The sequence below is a fragment of the Ruditapes philippinarum genome, unplaced genomic scaffold (genome assembly GCF_026571515.1).
Source record: "Ruditapes philippinarum isolate M1 unplaced genomic scaffold, ASM2657151v2 ctg3368_1_1_1_1, whole genome shotgun sequence".
NCBI lineage: Eukaryota > Metazoa > Mollusca > Bivalvia > Venerida > Veneridae > Ruditapes > Ruditapes philippinarum.
This window is the reverse complement of record NW_026854526.1, coordinates 185,704-207,097: the sequence shown is the minus strand read 5'-3', so window position 1 is coordinate 207,097 and position 21,394 is coordinate 185,704. Positions and strand designations below refer to the sequence as shown.

The window sequence follows — 21,394 nt, the reverse complement described above, 5'->3', positions numbered from 1 at the left end:
CTCCAAATAGTTTCTGTAAGGCACAATCCGTTACTTGTACAAATTTACAAATAATTTGAACTTTATGTTTTCATGATTCACAAAAACAGAGCTAAATCCATAATCATCGAGCAGTTTTTTAACACGGAAAATCCAATTCTTTCTACCATTATAATACTGCGCCAATGAATGTGCATAAACTGATTTTAATAGCATATTATCCGTATTAATAATATTTACCCATATGTACAAAACGAAATACATATAAAGGATAGCGACCCAATTCTGCATATATAGCTGCGTTACTTGTCGATTGTTTTACACCAAGGATTGTTGCAAAACTGTAGATGAATATGTTTTAATTCACAAGACTTAGTAAACCCCCAAATAGGACAACCATAATTTAATATCGATCCTACGAATGCATCAAAAAGTTGCAATGAAATATCCGGACGAATGTTATATCTTTGGATATTATTTAACAATGTGTGCATCACCCTAAGTGCTTTGCCTTATTTAAAACGAAAGTACCAGTGTAATTCAACGTTATTCCCAAATAATTGAAATCATCAACAATTTCCAACTGTTTATCATTATAAATGAAATGCTCATTTGTTTTAACAGGCCCTCGTTTCCTAAAAACAACTACTTTGGCTTTTGCAGTGTTTACCTCTAACCCCCATTTTTCACAATATTCGCGTAAAGAATTCAGTCTCGATTGTAAATCTTCTACAGAATCGCCACATATTACCATATCGTCCGCAAATAACAAAATTACAAGACAAATTTCATTAATGGTTAGGCCAGTTGTATTATCTTGCTGCAAAAACGATTCGATGTCTTCAATAAATAAGGAAAAAATGTCGGCGAATTTGTCTGCCCCTGACGTAACCCCACCGCGATTTCAACAAAATCAGAAAATTCATTATTAAATTTTATACTAGACTTTACAATATTGTACATGTTTCTAAACATTGTTAAAATTTTACCATTTAATCCTTTTTTTGTACAGTTTAAACCACAACGCGTCACGGTTCACTGAATCAAATGCTTTTTTCAGATCAACGAAAGCACAATACAGACGTTTTTTGTCGTTTAAGCTTTGCTCTATTAAATTCTGCAGTACAAAGATTGCATCTACGGTGCTATGATTTTTTCTAAAACCGAATTGCACACCTGGTAATTTTTTTGACTCTCACACCACTTAACGACTCGCACATCTAAAATCCCCGTAAACAATTTACCGAGATTACTCAATAACGTTATACCACGATAATTATTGACGTTATTCACATCACCTTTTTTTATGTAGCGGTATAATGAACCTTCGGCCCATTTCTCTGGAAAGACACCTGAATTAAAAACAATGTTAAATAAATCCGCTAAATGCCCGTTTAAAATGTCAGCTGCATTTAAACAATATTCATTTAGTAAATTGTCAGCTGGACATGAAGCTTTTTTACGCTTTTAACGCTTAATTCCTTCGCGTACTTCTGTAATAGATATACGCTCATTTAATTGTTTAGATACATCATCGTCAGAACTTATATTAATTTCGTCTGTGGACAAAACATTTTACAACTTCATCGATGCATGGTACCTGAATATCTTCAAACATTGACGATAAATACTGTTTGAAATCATCAGTAGATAAGTCAGTCTTGTTATTATCGTGTTTTCTAAATAATCGCCAGAAGTCACGGGTCGCGCATGCTTTAATTCTGTTAATTGTTCAGACATTTTTTGATAATGTTGAGTTTTCTTTTTTCTTATTAATTGCTTATATGCATATTTTGCATTATTCAGTTCTATGTAATTTTCTTGAGTTTTATTCGTATTAAACTTATTAAGTACCGCCTCGTAAATAGATCTTAATGATCGACATTCATGGTCAAACCAAGTTTTGTTATTATCATCAAAAGTCTGTATATTACAATTTTTCGGGTTTTCTTAAATAATGGGTCTGCTATCTCACGAATTATACCAGTAAATTTATTGACTATATTGTCAACAGAAATCAAATCACGATTTCCATGATTTAATAATAACTCGTTAAAATCGGGCAACTTGACAATTAAACCGCGTCTTAAGTTTTTCTCATGGTCGGCATTCCATTTGAAATACGTAGAGATCAAATTTGTATCAGATTGACTTAGATCACGTATACGATCACAATTTATTAAAAATCGCTTAGACCACAGCTGTTTTCTCTCGGCCAATCAGAGAGGCTAAAAAGTGTGTGATATATCCCACACATCACAGTAAAGTGTTTGATATAACTATCATGTTTGTATTCAACTGAAAGGAAAACCCTGTTATGTGCACGCTTTATGAGGGGGGAAATTCTATTTATATTGTAAAATAAATAGTGTAGTTCCCTTCTTAAAAAACAAACAGATAGCAAAAGTCCTTTTACCAATTTATTTCGACATTTCATTATTTTACAAGAATAGTTACTGTATTTGTAAATAAGAAAAAACTATAAATAATGAAGTGAAATGCGTTTATCAATCTATTTAAATCTATATTTGTATCTAAATTTTACTACCGCTTTTGTGCTAATATTTTCAAGTACTGTGATTTCAATAATCGCATCCTGAATTATGCCCGGCTCACTCTTAATAGCAGACACTGTAGATGTACATTCATTTACTCGTTTTGGAAGAGGGGATTCCACTGGTGGGCAAAGAGTTTTCGAATGGTGACTGGGCTGCGGGAAATGCTATGCTTTAAGGCTTCAGAGGGACGTTTGTAATATTTTTTTAAGTTCATGAAAGGTCAATGCAGGATGTATATAAAGCATACAATAAATAAAAAAATCTACGAGTCAAGTTAAATATTTTCAACTTCAGCCAAACAACCAATAAATATCCTGAGCCCTAGGGTTCTTTAAGCATTAAGGAAAATATTAAATGAAAGTTACCTGCCAGTGTCTCCAACGAGCCCACTCTTGTTAACAAGCCATCGCCCATGACTTCTGTCTAAGAGCATTTTTCGGTAAGCAGTCTTGCTTCTTGACTTCTTATTCAAGCACTGTGTACGGTGATATGTCATTAAATCATTTAAATGAGGAATCAACAGGAATAACAACAAAATCACTCAAGGTGTGAAATCGTAATGATATCACATTCAGAAATGTTAAATTCTTCCTGACTGCACCTTTTGTGATAGAAATTTAAAATGGAATGTGAAATCTATCATTCATAAGAGTGTGTATTCAGTAACTTATAAAAAAACATGAATAATGCTATTTTCTCGTGCATTTTTTGCCTACAATAAGGCCAAATAGACTGAATAAGAACTATTTGGATATCCCTATGTGATTGTAGGAGAAAAAAAACGTTACCGCATGTTTAATCTTCACCATAAACAGAGAAAACTACCTGTGGTCTAGGTCAGATAGATCGCTCGTACCAGTTGGATGTGAGATTTATCAACTCGCTTCGCTCGTTGATAAATCTCACATCCAACTGGTACTCATGATCTATCCTATACATTGATGCATGATCACTGAAAATACTGAAATTGTCAACGATAAAATCGTGGATTATGGAAAAATCTTTTTCGCACGCTAATAAGTAGTCAATTGTACTTCATGATTTGTTATTCAAGTACGTGAATTCACCTGAGTTGAAATCACTACCAAGACGACCATTTACTATTCTAAATGTAGTAGCCTTACATAGATCAAGTAATTGACTGCCGCGTGAATAACATGTTTTGTCCTTTAGGCCCGGCTAATGGTTCGGTCAGGACAATAACTTTCAGGGTCAATATCTGGTACAAAACTATCACATACAATATAGTCTGGGTTTAAGCCTACTCTAGCATTATAATCGCCAGCCAATAGTACTCTTCCAAACTGCTCGTATTCATTATATATCATTTTGTAGTAAATAAAATAAATTAACATCGTAATCTTTTGCTGCAGGACTATCATCGGTCCATAGGTATAAACCACATAAATAAATATCAGATGAAGATTGAAAATATATTTTATTTAACTTTAACCATAGTATACTGTCAAAATGATTTTTCACTATTTCTATACATGGAACAATATCTGATTTTATTTATATAACTATTCCACCACTGCATCTTTTAGCATTCCTATGTATAAATTTCCTGAAATAATTAAAACAATGATAATTTTGTAACTCAATCTGGCTATTTATACTGGTCCAAGATTCAATCATAAATATTATATCATTAGCAAATAATTTGTTCAAAAATGAGTCATCGCACAACTTTTCACTAGTCAATCCATTACAGTTCCAGAGTAACACACTCCATTCTCTGCACTTCCCTAGTTATCCCTCACTGGCACTCCGTCAATGTATAATGTGTCGTATGATATCCAGGCCTTCTTGTTTCTCTTGTGGGCTGCTTTCATTTGTGGTATTAGTTTTTTTCTTTTCTCAATTATTTCTAGCGGAAATTAATCATTGATATAATAATTGGAGCCTCTGAGATTTTTGCTTTGCTTTCTGATGAATTCACGATCTTTAAATCATCATCATCATCATCATCATCATCATCATCATCATCACCCCCACCATCACCACCATCGTCATCATAATCATTATCATCATCATTATCATCATCGTCAACGTAATTATCATCATCATCATCATCATCATCCATCATCATCACCACCACCATCATCATCACCATCATCATCATCATCATCATCATTATTCATCATCATCATCATCATCATCAAGCTTTCATCATATTTAAAAACCATTATTTCTAAATTTGTTGCCATATAACAATACATGCAGACCCCTGCAAAAAAGTATATATCCATTATGGTGTGTGCAATTATTTGTATTCTTCACTTGTCTTTCACACCCACCTGACAATTGTAGAATTATCATACTTATTGATAAATGTCACCATTAATTAAAATGAATAACTTACGACAGCAGACGGCATAGCCGTCGACTGGAGATATCTCGCAATAAGTTCCTCTCGGACATGGTTGACTTGTCGGTCCTCTTCCACAAAAAATACCCGGTACTTGTTGCCCAATTGGGCAATAATTCGCTGAAATATTAAACGAATTGCATGATCACTATGAAGTAGTTAAATGCTAAGACCTTATATTTTCATAACTTTAACGAGAATACTCATTGTAAATGGAAGTTGATTGCAATAAGCATTTTACTGTCAAACAATTCGTTCTAGAATCACATGATCTTGCACGTGTTAGTGATATATTTTATCGAGTCAATTCATTTACAGAACGTTTTGTCCCAGTTACATCCAAAACTCTCATAATTTACATAAAAGGGGCAGGGGACCTAAATTGAACAATTTTGTAGTTTAGTGTTGCCAGAAGGCAGAAACCCAATTCCAAAAATTTCAAAATCTGTTTCACAGGCAGATAACCAGTTGCCCAGCAATATTGAAGGATAAATGACATAAATTGAATAAAAGCAATGACTTACATAAATTTATATATACCCCCACCCAACAAAAATTACACCTAAAATATACTAATATGGGACATCTTCATGGAGGTGAAGTTTATTTCAGAATTCGTCCGATTCCTTAAAAGAAATCACTAAAACACAGTGCAATCGCCGGAATTTTGAAAAATTGTCCAACGACCTGTCGGTCATACGTGAAATTTATCTTACGGAAAGGGCCGAACAGTTGCGATTGTCAAAAAATACATACAAAGCTACAAAATTGCTTACTTTTGGGTGAGAAACCAAAAATACTGCTCATTTCCTACTGTCGCTGTTAAACCCAACCCAAATAAACAAACAAATTCAGAATTAACTGACTTATTATTGTTGCGTTCATTACACATACATGGGCAGGTCCAGAATGAATATTGAAGTTAATTGTTACTAAGAATGTCCAATTCAGATATGATTTGAATGGACCAAAAAATGAATTTGAATGAAGTTGAACGTTTATGAAGTTAGAATAGAACCGAACTCGAGTGATTGTGCTATAAATATTCAAACTCAAGCTCAAATAATTTTATTGCGTTAAACATACAATATATGTTTATAGCACATACGACATATCTATAGTCAGAATACATGGAATATAAACATGCTATTATTTTGTTATTTTTTTATGCGAACAATAAACATTTCTATAAGGCTACCGCTCCCCTAAGCTCCGCTTTTTCTAAGGTATATATAAACATTTCTATAAGGCTACCGCTCCCCTAAGGTCCCCTTTTTCTAAGGTATATGATTGATTTAGTAAATTGATATTTTATCAAAAATATCTGCGACTGCTCAGCAAAATCTCTAAAATCTCTATATCAGTCTTTCTGTAATTTAAGAATAAATTTTCTTTATCATCGTGTAGAAAAGCTTTAGGGTGTATATTTATATAGGGCAAGAATTGATTATCTTCCCTTGAAAGTTTTATGAACTTGTCGGCCCTGTACATAGCCATTTGTCTTTTCTTTTTAATTTATTACCAAAACCAGTCATATCGGAACTCTACATACATGTTTTGATTTCTAATACAACAACCAAGACTAAATAACTAATTAACTAAAATATTTCTTGAATACTGTATAAATAAGGGGTTTCCCATAGACCATGTACAATCTGCAATAAAGTCACCTTGTGAACGAAGTCTATTTACACTTCCGAGTTATTTGTAATATAGCTTTCAAATTTTGCATTTCGTTTTGGTATTTAAATGGTGTTCTATATTGTTCAAATCCTTCTAAAACCATGTTTACTTGTTAAAATTAGGCACCACCGGCATCAATCGCAACTAATCGGCCCTTTCCGTCAGTCTTCGGAACACAATAGTATGAATACACAGAACGGATGCGGTATTCCAGTCTAACCTACGCTAAGAAACTAAACATGTAAACAAAAAGTTATTTAATGCTGGGAGTTGTTGACAAGTTTATTTCCATTATATGTAGTAAAAGTCCACCTGAAATAAGTGAATTCATAGGTACAAAAGCAAACAATACATTATTTATACATTTACTAATATGGCTGTAGAAACCGAAAGTACAAAAAACCGACCTGTTGACATTCAGTCGGATTTGTTTAGTTTAAACTTTAAACTTTATTTATTCAATAAATTGTACATAAATGACATTTACAAACATTGCACAACAATATAATTCAGACTGGATTGGAAAACAAGTAAAACAATACTTATATCAATTCCTCTCCAGTAAAAGTAATTTTCAAGATAAAGATACAAAAATGTTGCGGTTTGATGTAAGCTCTTTGAACGTACAACAAAGAATAAGAGAATAATTGATTGTTGGATTATCACTATAGAAAAACTAAGGTAAATTATGGTGAAATGCTAAAAGAAAGGAAGAATGTAAGGAAAGGTATGATTGAATATATATATCGGAGTTTAATAATTAAGATTAACATGTAAGGAAATATGAGCGTACGGAAAGACCAAGTTTATTCATACTGATAGTAATTCTTACAAAAAGCGCTTCGATTGTGTAATAAAATTTTGGACATTCTGAAAGTGGGTTTTGTTTTCATCAGAAGAGATATGTTCGTTGCCGTAAAGAAGATTATTTACTTTAGCCGGACAATTTAAATTAGTGAGAAATCTTTCGCGTATATTTCTGTATTTGGTACATTGCAATAAGAAGTGAGATACAGTTGCTCTCATTCCGCATGTGCATGTTGGACTTTCCACAATAGACATTCTGAACAGATCCTCATTCAATGAACTACATCCTTATCTCAATCTTGTGTGATGGATTTGATCTTTACATGTGCCTGTATTATAGTAAGACGGTGGTCTTTTGATAGTCGGGGTTATTTTGGACCTGAATATGTTTAAAGTTGGACTAGATCGAAGACTTTCAGGAAAAGAATTCCAGGTGCGAATAGTAGAAGGAAGAAATGATTTTGAGCATAAAAATGTTCTGGTTGGAACTGGAGTTAAATTGTCAATATGTCTAAGGTTATATGTACTTTGTTGGGTGGGAGTTAGCAGATTTGAAAGATAAGAAGGTGATATATGGTTTTTCATTTTATACAATAAGATTAATTTGTGTTTATTTCTTCTATTTTCTAATGATTCCCACCCAAGTTCACTGATGAGTTTGTTCATATTTCACAGTTTGGTAGCGCCTGCGACTATTCTAGCTGCTTCATTTTGAACGGATTCTATTTCCTTACTTAGTTCGTCAGTTAAGTTATTCCAGACTACATCAGCATATTCAAGAAGTGGGCGGACGAATGAATAATATATGCGTTCTAAACTTATTCGTGATAAAAGAAATTTAAAACGTCTGAGTAGTCCGATTCTTTTCCAGGCCTTATCAAGTAATAGATGAATATGGGTTTTCCAACGGGCATCATGAGATAAAGTAACACCAAGATGTTTATTTGATGTGACCTGAGATATTGGTATAGAGTTGTAACTAAGTGTAGGATGAGACGGTTTAGATAATTTCCTTGAAAAGTAATTGTTTTTGTTTATTCTGGATTAAAAGAAACAAGCCAAGTATTGGCCCAAGAATGTATCCGATCTAAGTCTGAGTTAAGACTGGTTGCTGCAGTAATTGGGTTATCTACGACTGTATACAAACTCGTGTCATCAGCAAAAAGTTTTATGTTAGAAGATATGTCATTTACGATATCATTGATGTAAACAAGAAACAAAAGGGGACCAAGAATTAAACCTTGAGGGACACCTTCGGAGATAGAAACCCATGCTGAGGATACATTTCTGTACTGGACTCTTTGTCGCCTGCAAGACAAATAGGAGGAGAACCATTGAAGAAGCGATCCATTTAAACCCAATGAAGATAGTTTGTAGAGAAGACCTTGATGGCATTCTCGATCAAAGGCCTCGGAGTTGTCACAAAATACAGCCCTAACCTATTTACCCTAATCGAGAGCTTGACAAATATCATTGTATAGTAAAACTAATTGATTAACTGTTGAGTCACCTCTGATAAAACCTGATTGGTGAGGAGTAAGCAAATTATTAGTGACAAGATTATTATACAGATACTTATGAACACATCTTTCCATCAATTTTCTGATACAGCTTAACAATGAGATAGGGCGGTAATTTTCGGGACGTGTTGGATCAGATATTTTTAAAAATTAGGAGTTACATTAGCAAGTTTCCAGGGTGTAGGAAAGGAAGAAGAACGGATAAGTTTGTTAAAAAAGGCTGCGAGTGGACTGGCTTAAACAGGCGCGGCTTTTCGTAGTAATTTAGGGCTTACAAGGTCTGGGCCACATGCTTTTGAGGGATCTATTATGAGGGATCTCATATTTGATAATGAGTCAAGCACATCCTGCTGCGTTATGTTAATGTTTGATAGGATAGGAATGTTTGTTTCAGTAAGGGGTGGAAGTATTGAATCCTTATCATCTACCTTTGATTGCGAACTAAAGAAATCGTTTAGAATTTCTACCTTCTCTTGATCGGATGATGCAATGATATTGTTGTAATTTAGTGAAGGTATTGAATTTGAGGATTGCTTCTTTGTTAATGTTTTACTACATTTGTACCATTCTTTAGGGTTTACATTATTTGAGTTGATTTTTCAATTAGTTTTTTTTGAAACATTGATTTAGATTTTCGTATAAGTGTAGTGACATCGTTTCTAATTTTTCTAAATTTTGACCAATGAAAATCGGCATTGTTTTGTTTGGCTTTTTTGTGAAGTTTGGCTCGTTTTCTGATAAATTTACTGATATCGTTATTCATCCAAGGGATGTCACCAGGTCTTATTGTTACTTCTTTGTATAGGTTAGAGTGCATATTGGGTGTTCTTCGTAAATAAGAAAGCTAAAAAGGAGCGGAGCTTGCGAAGCGACTGTAGCTTTCTTATTTACGAAGAACATCCAATATGCACTCTAACCGGCTTAGTGCTCCGCCCATTTTTTTTCCGCCCAACACACTGCGTGACGTCACACGATAGCCTAAATGTGTATAACCATATTTGGAAGACGGTAGCGGTACAAATTTTCGGGTCACGTGTTTTGCATAACTAATTCCCGCATTCTGTCTAGGTAAATAAGACAATATCACGGTGCATATCCATATCGGTACCCTCTTTAAACGGTACCCTCTTTGAACATGCACAGGTCATTCTCTGCTAAAAACAAACCAGCGATGGATAACAATGCAGTAAAGTTTCATTGTAATAAGGAAAGGAGGTATGACACGTAGAAAAGATGTATACCACGGAAAACTAGAATGTTTTATTTATGTGCTGATTTGTCATGTGCCCGATTTTCAGGTACTGCAACTTCACAATAAGCTACAAAAAGTCCACATGCCTCGCCCGTCACCTCGACATATTTTTTGGGCTGAAATGAACCTGTGGCTTGATTATATATACATCATACATATTTAATATATTCATATACATATCATCTTCGGACAAATGGCAGTATATTGTCAAAAATAAATGAAAACTTTATTAAACACCCTACTTTCGGTTTTGCAGCGGCACGGGCTACCTCTCTTCATTTGAATTTTTATAACACAGGTACCCTCTCATTTTTCAGCTCATAGGTACCATCAAAGCGCGACATATGCTTTTATTTGCGTTAATCGCTAAGTATGTAATATTTACATAAAAGTAAGAAATATTACATACATACGTTGTTGGAATAAAGTGAACTTTTTATTTGGAAATTATAAAATGATACTGGTTCCGTAAGTAATAATTAAAACCATTTTTACTGTTGATTTGCCTGTTTTCATTTCAATGAACCTCTTTTTTTAATTCTATACCGTAGTGACGATATACATGTGCGTGTACGGAAAAAACATGATGCATAAATATTGATTAGTAGGAGGAGTAAACTTCAAGATTTCTGCACATGCGTATATTGCACTTTAGCGCTCTTCGAAACTTAGCTCCGCCCACTTGCGTTTTATAATATAAAACGTCCAGTTTATATAAAATCTGTTCTATTAATATTTGAAACCTGAAAATTTGAAAAATCCTCGTCGGTGATTGGCTTAAAAAATTGGCGACCAATAAGTTAGGAATAGTTTCGGATGCTACTTGGATAATTGTTTTAGATAAAATGTCCGCTGACTCATCTACGTTGTCATTAGATAAAAGAGAATGCAAGTCTGATGACCTTAGTTTATCTCTGAAAGTGTCGTAATCCCCTTTATCATATAGCCAAATACGTCTCTTGAAAGTATTCTGCTTTGGTTTACTTAATTTTATGACTGCTACAACAGGACAATGAAAACGTGTGAGATCAGGAATAAAGGGATCGGCTACAAAGCTAGTGATAACATTTTGGTGGTACTTAATAAATATGAGGTCTATCAAGGAAGAAGAATGTTCAGTGAAGTGCGTTGGAGAGGTGATAAGTTGTTCTGCATTCTGATTCAATAAGTCTAGTCATCTTTTTTGAGGATGATGTCTGAGTATTGATATTGAAATCACCTGCTATTGTGTCATTTGTCTGTACAGAGAAAGCGCGGTCGACACTTTCTTCCAGGATTTGCCAGTATTCATTGTTTGAGTCAGGTGGTCGATAAATACCGCCGACAAGAAGTTTTTTGGAGTGAATTATTATTTTAACCCAAACTGCTTCAAGCCTGTTAATATGGAGATCCTGTCGAAATTCAGCGTTTATCCCATCTCGAACATATATTGCGACGCCCCCACCCACTCTTGCAGTTCTATCACAACGATATGGGAGGCTAAAGTTCGCAATTCTGAGATCTTCGTCGGGAGTAATTGGAGAAAGCCAGGTTTCCGTAAATACAAGAATATCATATTGCTGGGCCTCGATCTCAATAATATCTAACTTTGGCTTAAGACTTTGAACATTTAAATGCATAAGGCTAAGACCACAACTGGTGATTTGTTGGAAAGATGAGTCAGAAAGTGTTGACAGAGAGGGGTCGTCAGAAGGAACTGGGCCATGATTTTGATGTATATCACCAGACAATGTACGCAACAGATTTAGAAATAAGAATGTAAGCAGGTCTTTATATAGTATGCTTTGTTTGTGATAGTAGATATAGTGAACGGTTGCAAAAGAGTCGAAGGTAGTACAAGCAAGACGGCAGCGTTGTAGTGGTTCAGTGGCTGATATCATGGTGGATATTCGAGGACATAAGTGAAGTGGGCCGCCGCTATAAAGTTATTTGAGAGTGAAGAATGTTTTTGAGGCTTTCGTACGCTCATTTTAAAGAAGATGAAAGAACAGTATGAAAGAAATATTAAAGAATACATTTCGGTCAATATGGTTTAGAAAGCTTAGACTAAACAATTGTTTTAGTAAATAGAAAATATAAATGCATAAAAACATCGGACTGTTTTCATGTCAAATCACATATATTGTCAAATTTTACATGAATTTTGGTTACTTTAAAAATAGTTAGATGTTGTATTTGCTTTAACAGGATACATTTTCAGATAACTTGAATTTGACAAATAAATTATTTGTAAAAATCTAATGGTTTCTAAATTGAGCACTACACTTATTCAAACAATGACCTTGATACAGACATCACTTTGATAATGGTAAGAAGAGATACGTAATGATACAGGAAACATCAATAGGCAATAATAAAAACAGATGCGTGATGATATCAAGAAGGAATCATTTTGCAATACTACACAGTATCACGTAATTAAAAAAACACTCCATCAAAAGCAAAATACATCAGTAGAAAAAAAAATCAGGCGTTCAGTTATATGAAGTATATATACATTTTACATATAAACAAATACTCACACGCAAGCATGCACATATACAAAATTAAGTTCACATAAACATGTTCACACATTCATACATATATACATAATGCATTTACATGCATCCATTTTTACAAGCTACCTATAATTATAACTTAATCATTTTTGTGAAGTTTATTTTGATCATATCAAAACATGTAGGGAAAAAATAAGTAAAGTTATTTTCATACTTTTAAGTTCATATTAAATTTTTTTTGTAGTTTCGATCTGTTTATGCCTGACAAAGTTTTTTAAAAGTGCTACTTTAACTGGATAGATAATGTACATTTTCCAAATACGATAAAAATTTTTTTTATATTAATCATCATCACTATTACTAATCATAAATACGTTTTAAAAAATTACCAAGAATAAAATCAATTCGCAATTCTAAATTATTTATCTTAAAGACACAAAAGGATTGTACATGTTATTTCGTATAACATAACAGGAAAAAAAAAATTATGGAAGTCATTGTCTATACACATGTTCATATACAAAATAAACATACATGGACTAAGTTACAAACTTAGGAGTACTTTTATTGGTACATACAACGTAGCCAGTTTTAACCCAATTTCATATATGTTTATTATTTATTTCTATTCAATTCCGTAAATACCCATACTATTTTATGTTATGTCGGCTGTATAATTCAATAAAACATGTGCGTACATACATTTACATAGACATAGACAATTTACATTCATGTATACATAAATGTTTTCCGATATTAATATTAAAGTACAAAATGCATGTAACAGACATTTTTATAAATAAATGCATCTATATATAATTATAATTATTCAGGGCTTCTTGCGATCGTATTTAGTCCAAATATTATATGTTTAACTAAAATTGATATCATAGGTAAATCATTGACTGTACTACATATACTGTTGTATTATTTATCGACTATTAACGCAAGTATACTGCACTACAAAAGTTACGTTGTAATGTTATTATTCCTTTTGAAGTGTTCGAGTTGACGTGTCGTCTCTAAACGATACAGTTTATCATCTTTCGATTTAACCATTATGATACCATCAGATGTCCAAGTATTTGTTATAAGATGTTCACGAGCTAGTCTTCGACATTCAAAGAATATCCCGCTTCTCGTATGTGTGAGATCTTCATTTATAAAACTACCTTTAAATTTGGACACACGCAGTTTTGATTTTTGTTTAAACATTTTTGCGCGTGATCTGTAAGAAGTGAACTTTACAATAATGTCGCGATGCTTAGCGTTGATAACAGTGTTAGACGGCCTTCCTAGGCGGTGCGATCTGTCAGTGTCACCCAACTGTATATTTGCACCGATGGACTTCGCAACATCAAGAACAACCTCATCAGTATCTTCTTGGGTAGATTCTTTTAAACCGGAGATTCGGATACAATTACGCCTACTGTATTGATTAGCCTTGTCTTGTGACTCGTTAGCTTCAATGAGTTTGGCTTCGAGATCTGAGACTCTACTTTTAAGATTTTTGTTTTCATTTTCTAAAAAATCTAGCCTATTGTTGATTTTCTGGACAATACCCTCAACAGCATCAGTTACGATAGTTTTTATTTGATCTTGGAAGTTGTGCGAAATGATATTTCCAATTTTTTGAAGGTCCTCATCACTCAGTGTTATTTGAGCAGTTGATGACACTGTTGGTTCTGCTAATGATGTAAGTGAATCTGATTTACATTTCTTAAGATCGTTTGGATCAAACGGAGAAGACAGTTCTCTTTTGCTTTTATCAGAAGGAACTGGGGTAGAACAATTGTTCATGGTGCGTTATTTATGTAGCGTAGTTTACAACAAAAACAGATTAACGTGACCGGTTGGATAACTCGATTTTCTTGGAATGTTTATAATCCTGGTCAGTAGAGCGTGACTCAGGTAAACAAAGGTGAATATATATGAAGTATGTGCGAGTTACGAAGTAAATCTTCAAAGATAACAAAGTCTGTTCACCTGTGAATGTCCTTATTCCAAATATATACATTACATCACATTACATTGTTCTTAACTAAAAACTAGTAGCTTAAGTCACATTTTCACAATGAATTTCTAAGAAAACAGTCCGAGAAATTATCTACTTCCCGAGCATTACACTAACCGGAAGTCAAGCTGGATTTGTTTAAAATTGAACATCAGTGGGCATATTTAAATTACAAATTGTTGTCAGACATATTTTCAAGCATAAGAGTACCGGAACAGACATTAGATGTCAAATATATACATTCGTTTTACATTATCTCTGTTTCTGTTTACATATGTAAACCACGTGGTAAACTTTAAATCCGTATTGTTTCCGAGGCTATTATAGATAATAGCCGAGGCAGTTCCGAATGCACCAGCATAAATGTATTCAAGTTATATTCTGAACCGAAATAAACATATTTTCTGCCACTGCTATAAAGACAGAAATTGATAGAATCCTAAATGAATATTTGTGTTAAATCTAAGAATAATATTTTCCTTTGTATGACACGTGGCCAATGTTTCCATGTAAGTATCCCTTCGTTTTGTAACACTTATATAAAAATCCTTATAAAATTGTATTATAAAGCAGCGATAAAATGTTGAAACTGGCAACTCACTTGCGTAGATGTTGTGCCCGCACAATATGAAAACAGGTTAAATGTTGATGCTACACATCAAAGACGCCGCCAAATGATGTAAACAGTCAATCAGCATTTAAAATTGTTCTCTATTAAGTTGAATATGCGGAGCACAAATCAATTTTCTCCATGTTCTTGGTATGTGCTCGTTGTTTAATAATAACGTTGCATATTTTTGTGAAAAAGTAGAACCTAATGCATAAATTCACAAAGTAATGCCATGTCTGAAATTCTAAAAATGTTTTTTCTGTTGCGTCAAAGATTGAAACGTCTGGTCGAAGCCAAGAAAATGGATAACAAGTAAAATTGTAATGATTGGTATACTTAAACTGAATTCAAGACAATATGTGCCGAGAATATATCCCTTTAAATATTAGTACGAATATTGCATAATGTTCGAATGATTTTGAGGACGAACTGTTCTGCAGTGATCTCCCCTTACTGGCCGTAGCGGTTGCAGAAGAACCGCCTCTCTGATAATGGGTGTGGTTTAGGCTTTGTAACTTGTAATTTAATGATTCGACAAGTGATATTGATCAAAGTTGTCCTGGTTCCCTTCTGCCCCGTCAGCGAAGACTAAATGCTAGCATACGGAGCATCATTTTAAATTTTTGCGACAATTTAAGGCGGAGCCGACCTTCAACAGAAGCGGAGCAAATGAAGTACATGTAATTAACACTGCCTCAATCGTTACCTCTTTTAATGGTTAAGTTTTAGAACGATCGACTATAGACTGGCTCATTGGCACGTTATTTATTATGTAGATAAAATTAGATAAAGATAAAAAGAATATGATATTCAAACATGGCATTATCATTTCAGTTAGACGTTTATTCAAATGCCTTAAAGCTCCGTGACATGTTGTACATCAGAAAAGCTATTTTTATAAGAAAATTTGAGAAGAGTGTGATTTTGTTAAAACAAAAAAAAAATACACAAAATCAAGTCTAAAATTTTCCTCATTGGGATACGGACAAATGCATATCTACTTGACGCCGTAGACGCCGCTTGCAAGCGGCGTCTAATAATTCCTAAAATCAAAGACAATATTTTGAACGACTTCTCCATGTTTCAGTATGACAAACTTTCAACGTTATGGTTATTCTCTTTTTGTAGGCGTGCAAAGAAAAAGCAGCATCCGTGTAATTTATACATAATTCATTTTAGTTCGATTATGTATGAAACTCATAAGCTTTCTCCGGTACTGGAACCAACTAGAACTCAGTTATAAGTGTCAATTTAAATTCCCTGCTTAAGAAAACAACGGCTTTCCCTTAACAGGTTTTGACCATATGCAGTCAGCACCCGTTTTGAAAATTTTAAAATGGCTTTTTAAGGGTATACATTGTATTTATTAATAACATTAATACTGTACGCTTTGAATACATGTTATTTCTTTAAAGTGGCAATACAATTACATATATTTATTATTTGATATTCAAACTTCATAAGATGATTGTCCATATTGGGTAGAAGACCCCTATTGATTTTGGGGTCACAAGGTCAAAGGTCAAGGTCACTAAAACCTTAAAACTGAAAACAGTTTCCGCTCATTAACTTAAGTATTTATCAACCTACAGCTGTAAATTTTATTAGGATGAACAGCCAAGTCCAATACAAGGCCCCTTTTTATTTTAGGGTCATAAAGTCAAAGGTCAGGCCACAATGATCTTTAAAACTGAAAATTGTGGTTTCTGGAGCATAACTTAAGTTCCATTTGGCCCTTAGTGTTCAAACTTCATAGGATGATTGTCAATATTAGGTAGAAGACCCCTATTGATTTTCGGGTTACAAGGTCAATGTCACTTTTACCTTAAACTGAAAACAGTTCCCGCTCAATAACTTAAGTATTAATCAACCTACATTTGTAAAATTTTAAAGGATGAACAGCCATGTCCAATACATGACCCTTTTTGATTTTAGGGTCATAAAGTCAAAAGTACGGCCACAATGATCTTTACACTGAATAATGTGGTTTCTGGAGCTTATATTGGGTAGATATTTGGTAGACCCCTATTGATGTTTGGATCACGAGGTCAAAGGTCAAATTCACTATTACCTTTAAACTGAAAACAGTTTCCGCTCAATTACTTAAGTTCCATTTGGCCCACAATATTCAAACTTAATAGGATGATTGTCCATATTGGGTAGAAGACCTCTATTGATTTTGGGGTTACAGGGTCAAAGGTCAAGGTCATTGTTACCTCAAAACTGAAAACAGTTTCCGGAGCATAACTTAAGTTCCATTTGGCCCACAATATTCAAAGTTCATAGGATGATTGTCATATTGGATCGTCATTATATCGTCGTCGTCGTCATCATCATCAAGGTCATAATACGTGCAGCGTCATTAGTTTTTAATAATAATAATAATAATAAAAATAATAATAATAATCAAACATTTTTAAATTAAAAAAAAACAACAACAATATTTCTATTTACATAACAATCATTACTGTCATTGATCAAATCTTTTACCAAATTATTTTTCAAATAGAAAAGTGACTAACATGATTCATATACCTTACATAATATCAGCAATATAACTTGATAGTTAACAACATTTTTAAAAGCGATTGGAAATAAGGAAGTGTAAGCTTTGTTATTTATATACTTTTATTTAGGTATAAAGTCATGAATGGAAACACGTGCAGACGACTTACTCAAGAGGACTTTCAGTAAATCTGTTTAGGGGATAGATAAATGTAAGGAATAAAATTTTCTCCGTTGTAAAAAAATACAACAAATAAATAGTTCAAGATGTAATCAATCATTGCACTGGACATGCGTTTTATTAGACACGGATCGAATTATTTTCGATTCCTAGATTTGTTGCAATATTTCTTTTCATTTTTGTATTCACTTGTCTTTCCCACCCACCTGACAATTGTAGAATTATCATACTTATTGAAAAATGTCACCATTAATTTAAAATGAAAAACTTACGACAGCAGACAGCATAGCCGTCGACTGGAGATATCTCGCAATAAGTTCCTGTCGGACATGGCTGACTTGTCGGTCCTCCTCCACAGAAAATACCCGGTACTTGTTGCCCAACTGGGCAATAATTCGCTGAAATATTAAAAGAATTGCATGATCACTATGAAGTAGTTAAATGCTAAGACCTTATTTTTCATAACTTCAGCGAGAATACTCATTGTAAATGGAAGTTGATTGCATAAGCATTTTACTGTAAAACAATTCGTTCTAGAATCACATGATCTTGCACGTGTTAGTGATATATTTTATCGAGTCAATTCATTTACAGAACGTTTTGCCTCAGTTACATGCTGAGAAACCCAAAATACTGCCTTTTTCCTATTGTCACTGTTAAACCCAACCCAAATAAACAAACAAATTCAGAATTAACTGACTTATTACTGTTGCGCTCATTACACATATATGGGCAGTTTCAGAAGGAATACTGAAGTTTATTGTAACTTAGAATGTCCCATTCCGATATGATTTTAAGTTGAACCGTTTGCAGTTAAAATAGAACCAAACTCGAGTGATTGTGCTATAAATATACAAACTCAAATAATTTTATTGCGTTAAACAAACAATATATGTTTTAGCACACACAACATATCTATAGGCAGAAGACATGGAATATAAACATGCTTACCTTTTGTTTATTGTTTTAATGCAAACAATAGACATTGCTATAAGGCTACCGCTCCCCCTTTTCTAAGGTATATGTGATTGATTTAGTAAATTGATATTTTATCAAAATTTTCTGCGACTGCTCATCATAAATGAGTCAGCAAAATCTATAAAATCGCTATATCAGTCTTTCCGTAATTTAAGAATAAATTTTCTTGATCATCGTATAGAAAAGCTTTCGGGTGTATATTTATATAGGGCAAGGATTGATTATCTTCCCTTGCAAGTTTTATGGACTTGTCGGCCCTGTACATAGCCATTTTTCTTTTCTTTTTAATTTATTACGAAAACCAGTCATATCGGAACTCTACATACATGTTTTGATTTCTAATACATGAACAACAACCAAGACTAAATAACTAAAAACATTTCTTGAATACTGTATAAAGAAGGGGTTTCCCATAGACCATGTACAATCTGCAATAAAGTCACCTTGTGAACGAAGACTATTTACACTTCCGAGTTATTTGTAATATAGCTTTCAAATTTTGCATTTCGTTTTGGTATTTAAATGGTGTTCTATATTGGTCAAATCCTTCTAAAACCATGTTTACTTGTTAAAATTAGGCACCACCGGCATAAATGTATACAAGTTATATTCTGAACCGAAATAAACATATTTTTGCCACCTGTGTAAAGACACGAAGTGATAGTATCCTAAATGAATATTTTGCGTTAAATCTAAGAATAATATTTTCCTTTGTGTGACGCGTGGCCAAAGTTTCCATTTAAGTATCCCTTCGTTTTGTAACACTTATATAAAAACCTTATGAAATAGTATTATAAAACAGTGATAAAATGCTGAATCACTTGCGTAGATGTTGCGCCCGCACAATATGAAAACAAGTTAAATGTTGATGCTGCACATCAAAGACGCTGCCAAATGATGTGAGCAGTCAACCAGAATTGAAAATCGTTCTCTATTAAGTTGAATATGCGGAGCACAAATCAATTTTTCTCCATGTTCTTGGTATGTGCTCGTTGTTTAATAATAACGTTGCATATTTTTGTGAAAAAGTAGAACCTAATGCATAAATTCACAAAGTAATGCCATGTCTGAAATTCTAAAAATGTTTTTCTGTTGCGACAAAGATTGAAACGTCTGGTCGAAGCAAAAACAATGGATAGCAATTTAAATTGTAATGATTGGTATACTTAAAATGAATTCAAGACAATATGTGCCGTGAATATATCCCTTTAAATATTGGTACGAATATTGTATAATGTTCGAATGAATTTGAGGACGAGCTGTTCTGCAGTGATCTCCCCTTTCTGACCGTAGAGTTTACGGTTGCGGAAGAACCGCCTCTCTGATAATGGGCGTGGTTTAGGCTTTGTGACTTGTAATTTAATGATTTGACAAGTGATATTGATCAAAGTTGTCCTGGTTCCCTTCTGCCCCGTCAACGAAGACTAAATGCTAGCATACGGAGCATCATTTTAAATTTTTGCGACAATTCAAGGCGGAGCCGAACTTCAACAGAGGCGGAGCAAATGAAGTTAGTGAAACTGCCTCAGTCGTAATATAACCTCTTTCAACGGTTAAAATTTAGAACGATCGATTATAGACTGGCTCATCGGCACGTTATTTATTATGTAGATAAAATTAGATAAAGATAAAAAGAATATGATATTCAAACATGGCATTTCAGTTAGACGTTTATTCAAATGCCTTAAAGCTCAGTGGCATGTTGTACATCAGAAAAGCTATTTTTATAAGAAAATTTGAGAAGAGTGTGATTTTGTTAAAACAAAATAAAAATACACAAAATCAAGTCTAAAATTTTCCTCATTGCGATACGGACAAATGCATATCTACTAGACGCTGTAGCCGCCGCTTGCAAGCGGCGTCTAATAATTCCTCAAATCAAAGACAATATTTTGTACGACCACTCCATGTTTCAGTATGACACACTTTCAACGTTATGGCGAATCAAATGATTGGAAAACACTTTGTCGCTAACTAATTAATATGATCAAAGCAAAATATGGTGTAAAATCTAAATTGAGTCACAGAGAATCGCTTGAAGCTCAATAAATGCATGTACGTTTATAATTTCACTTTTGTAAATCAAAATGGGGCATCTGTTATAGATTATTTGTTGACAAAAGAATGTAATTTTAAAAATATCTGTAATTTTGAAATTTGTAGCATAAATGAATGGAGTGATCATGCACCCATTATATTTTCTTTATCATGCCAAAAGCATTTAAACGTATCTCGTGAAGAAGACAAATTACGGATTAAATGGAATGCCGAGTGCAGAGATGAGTTTCGCTCAGGTATAATCTCCAGGTTACCTGATTTAAATCGATTAACATTGATATGAAGCAAAGGTTCGTCAATAAATGATACAGTTAATAGTTTTACAAGCATTGTTAGAGAAGTAGCCGATCCTATATTTTCGAAACTTATCAATTGTAACA

The 21,394-nt window shown here is 33.5% G+C and overlaps 1 protein-coding gene across 1 annotated transcript in view; it reads right to left on the bottom strand.

The window, feature by feature from the left end:
• Positions 1 to 21,394, bottom strand: part of LOC132740379 (uncharacterized) — a 66,305-nt gene that overhangs the window by 39,804 nt on the left and 5,107 nt on the right. Inside the window, exon 3 of the mRNA XM_060728276.1 lies at positions 18,251 to 18,376. Coding sequence (XP_060584259.1) covers positions 18,251 to 18,376 — 126 coding nt within the window. The remainder of the gene's footprint in view (positions 1 to 18,250; positions 18,377 to 21,394) is intronic.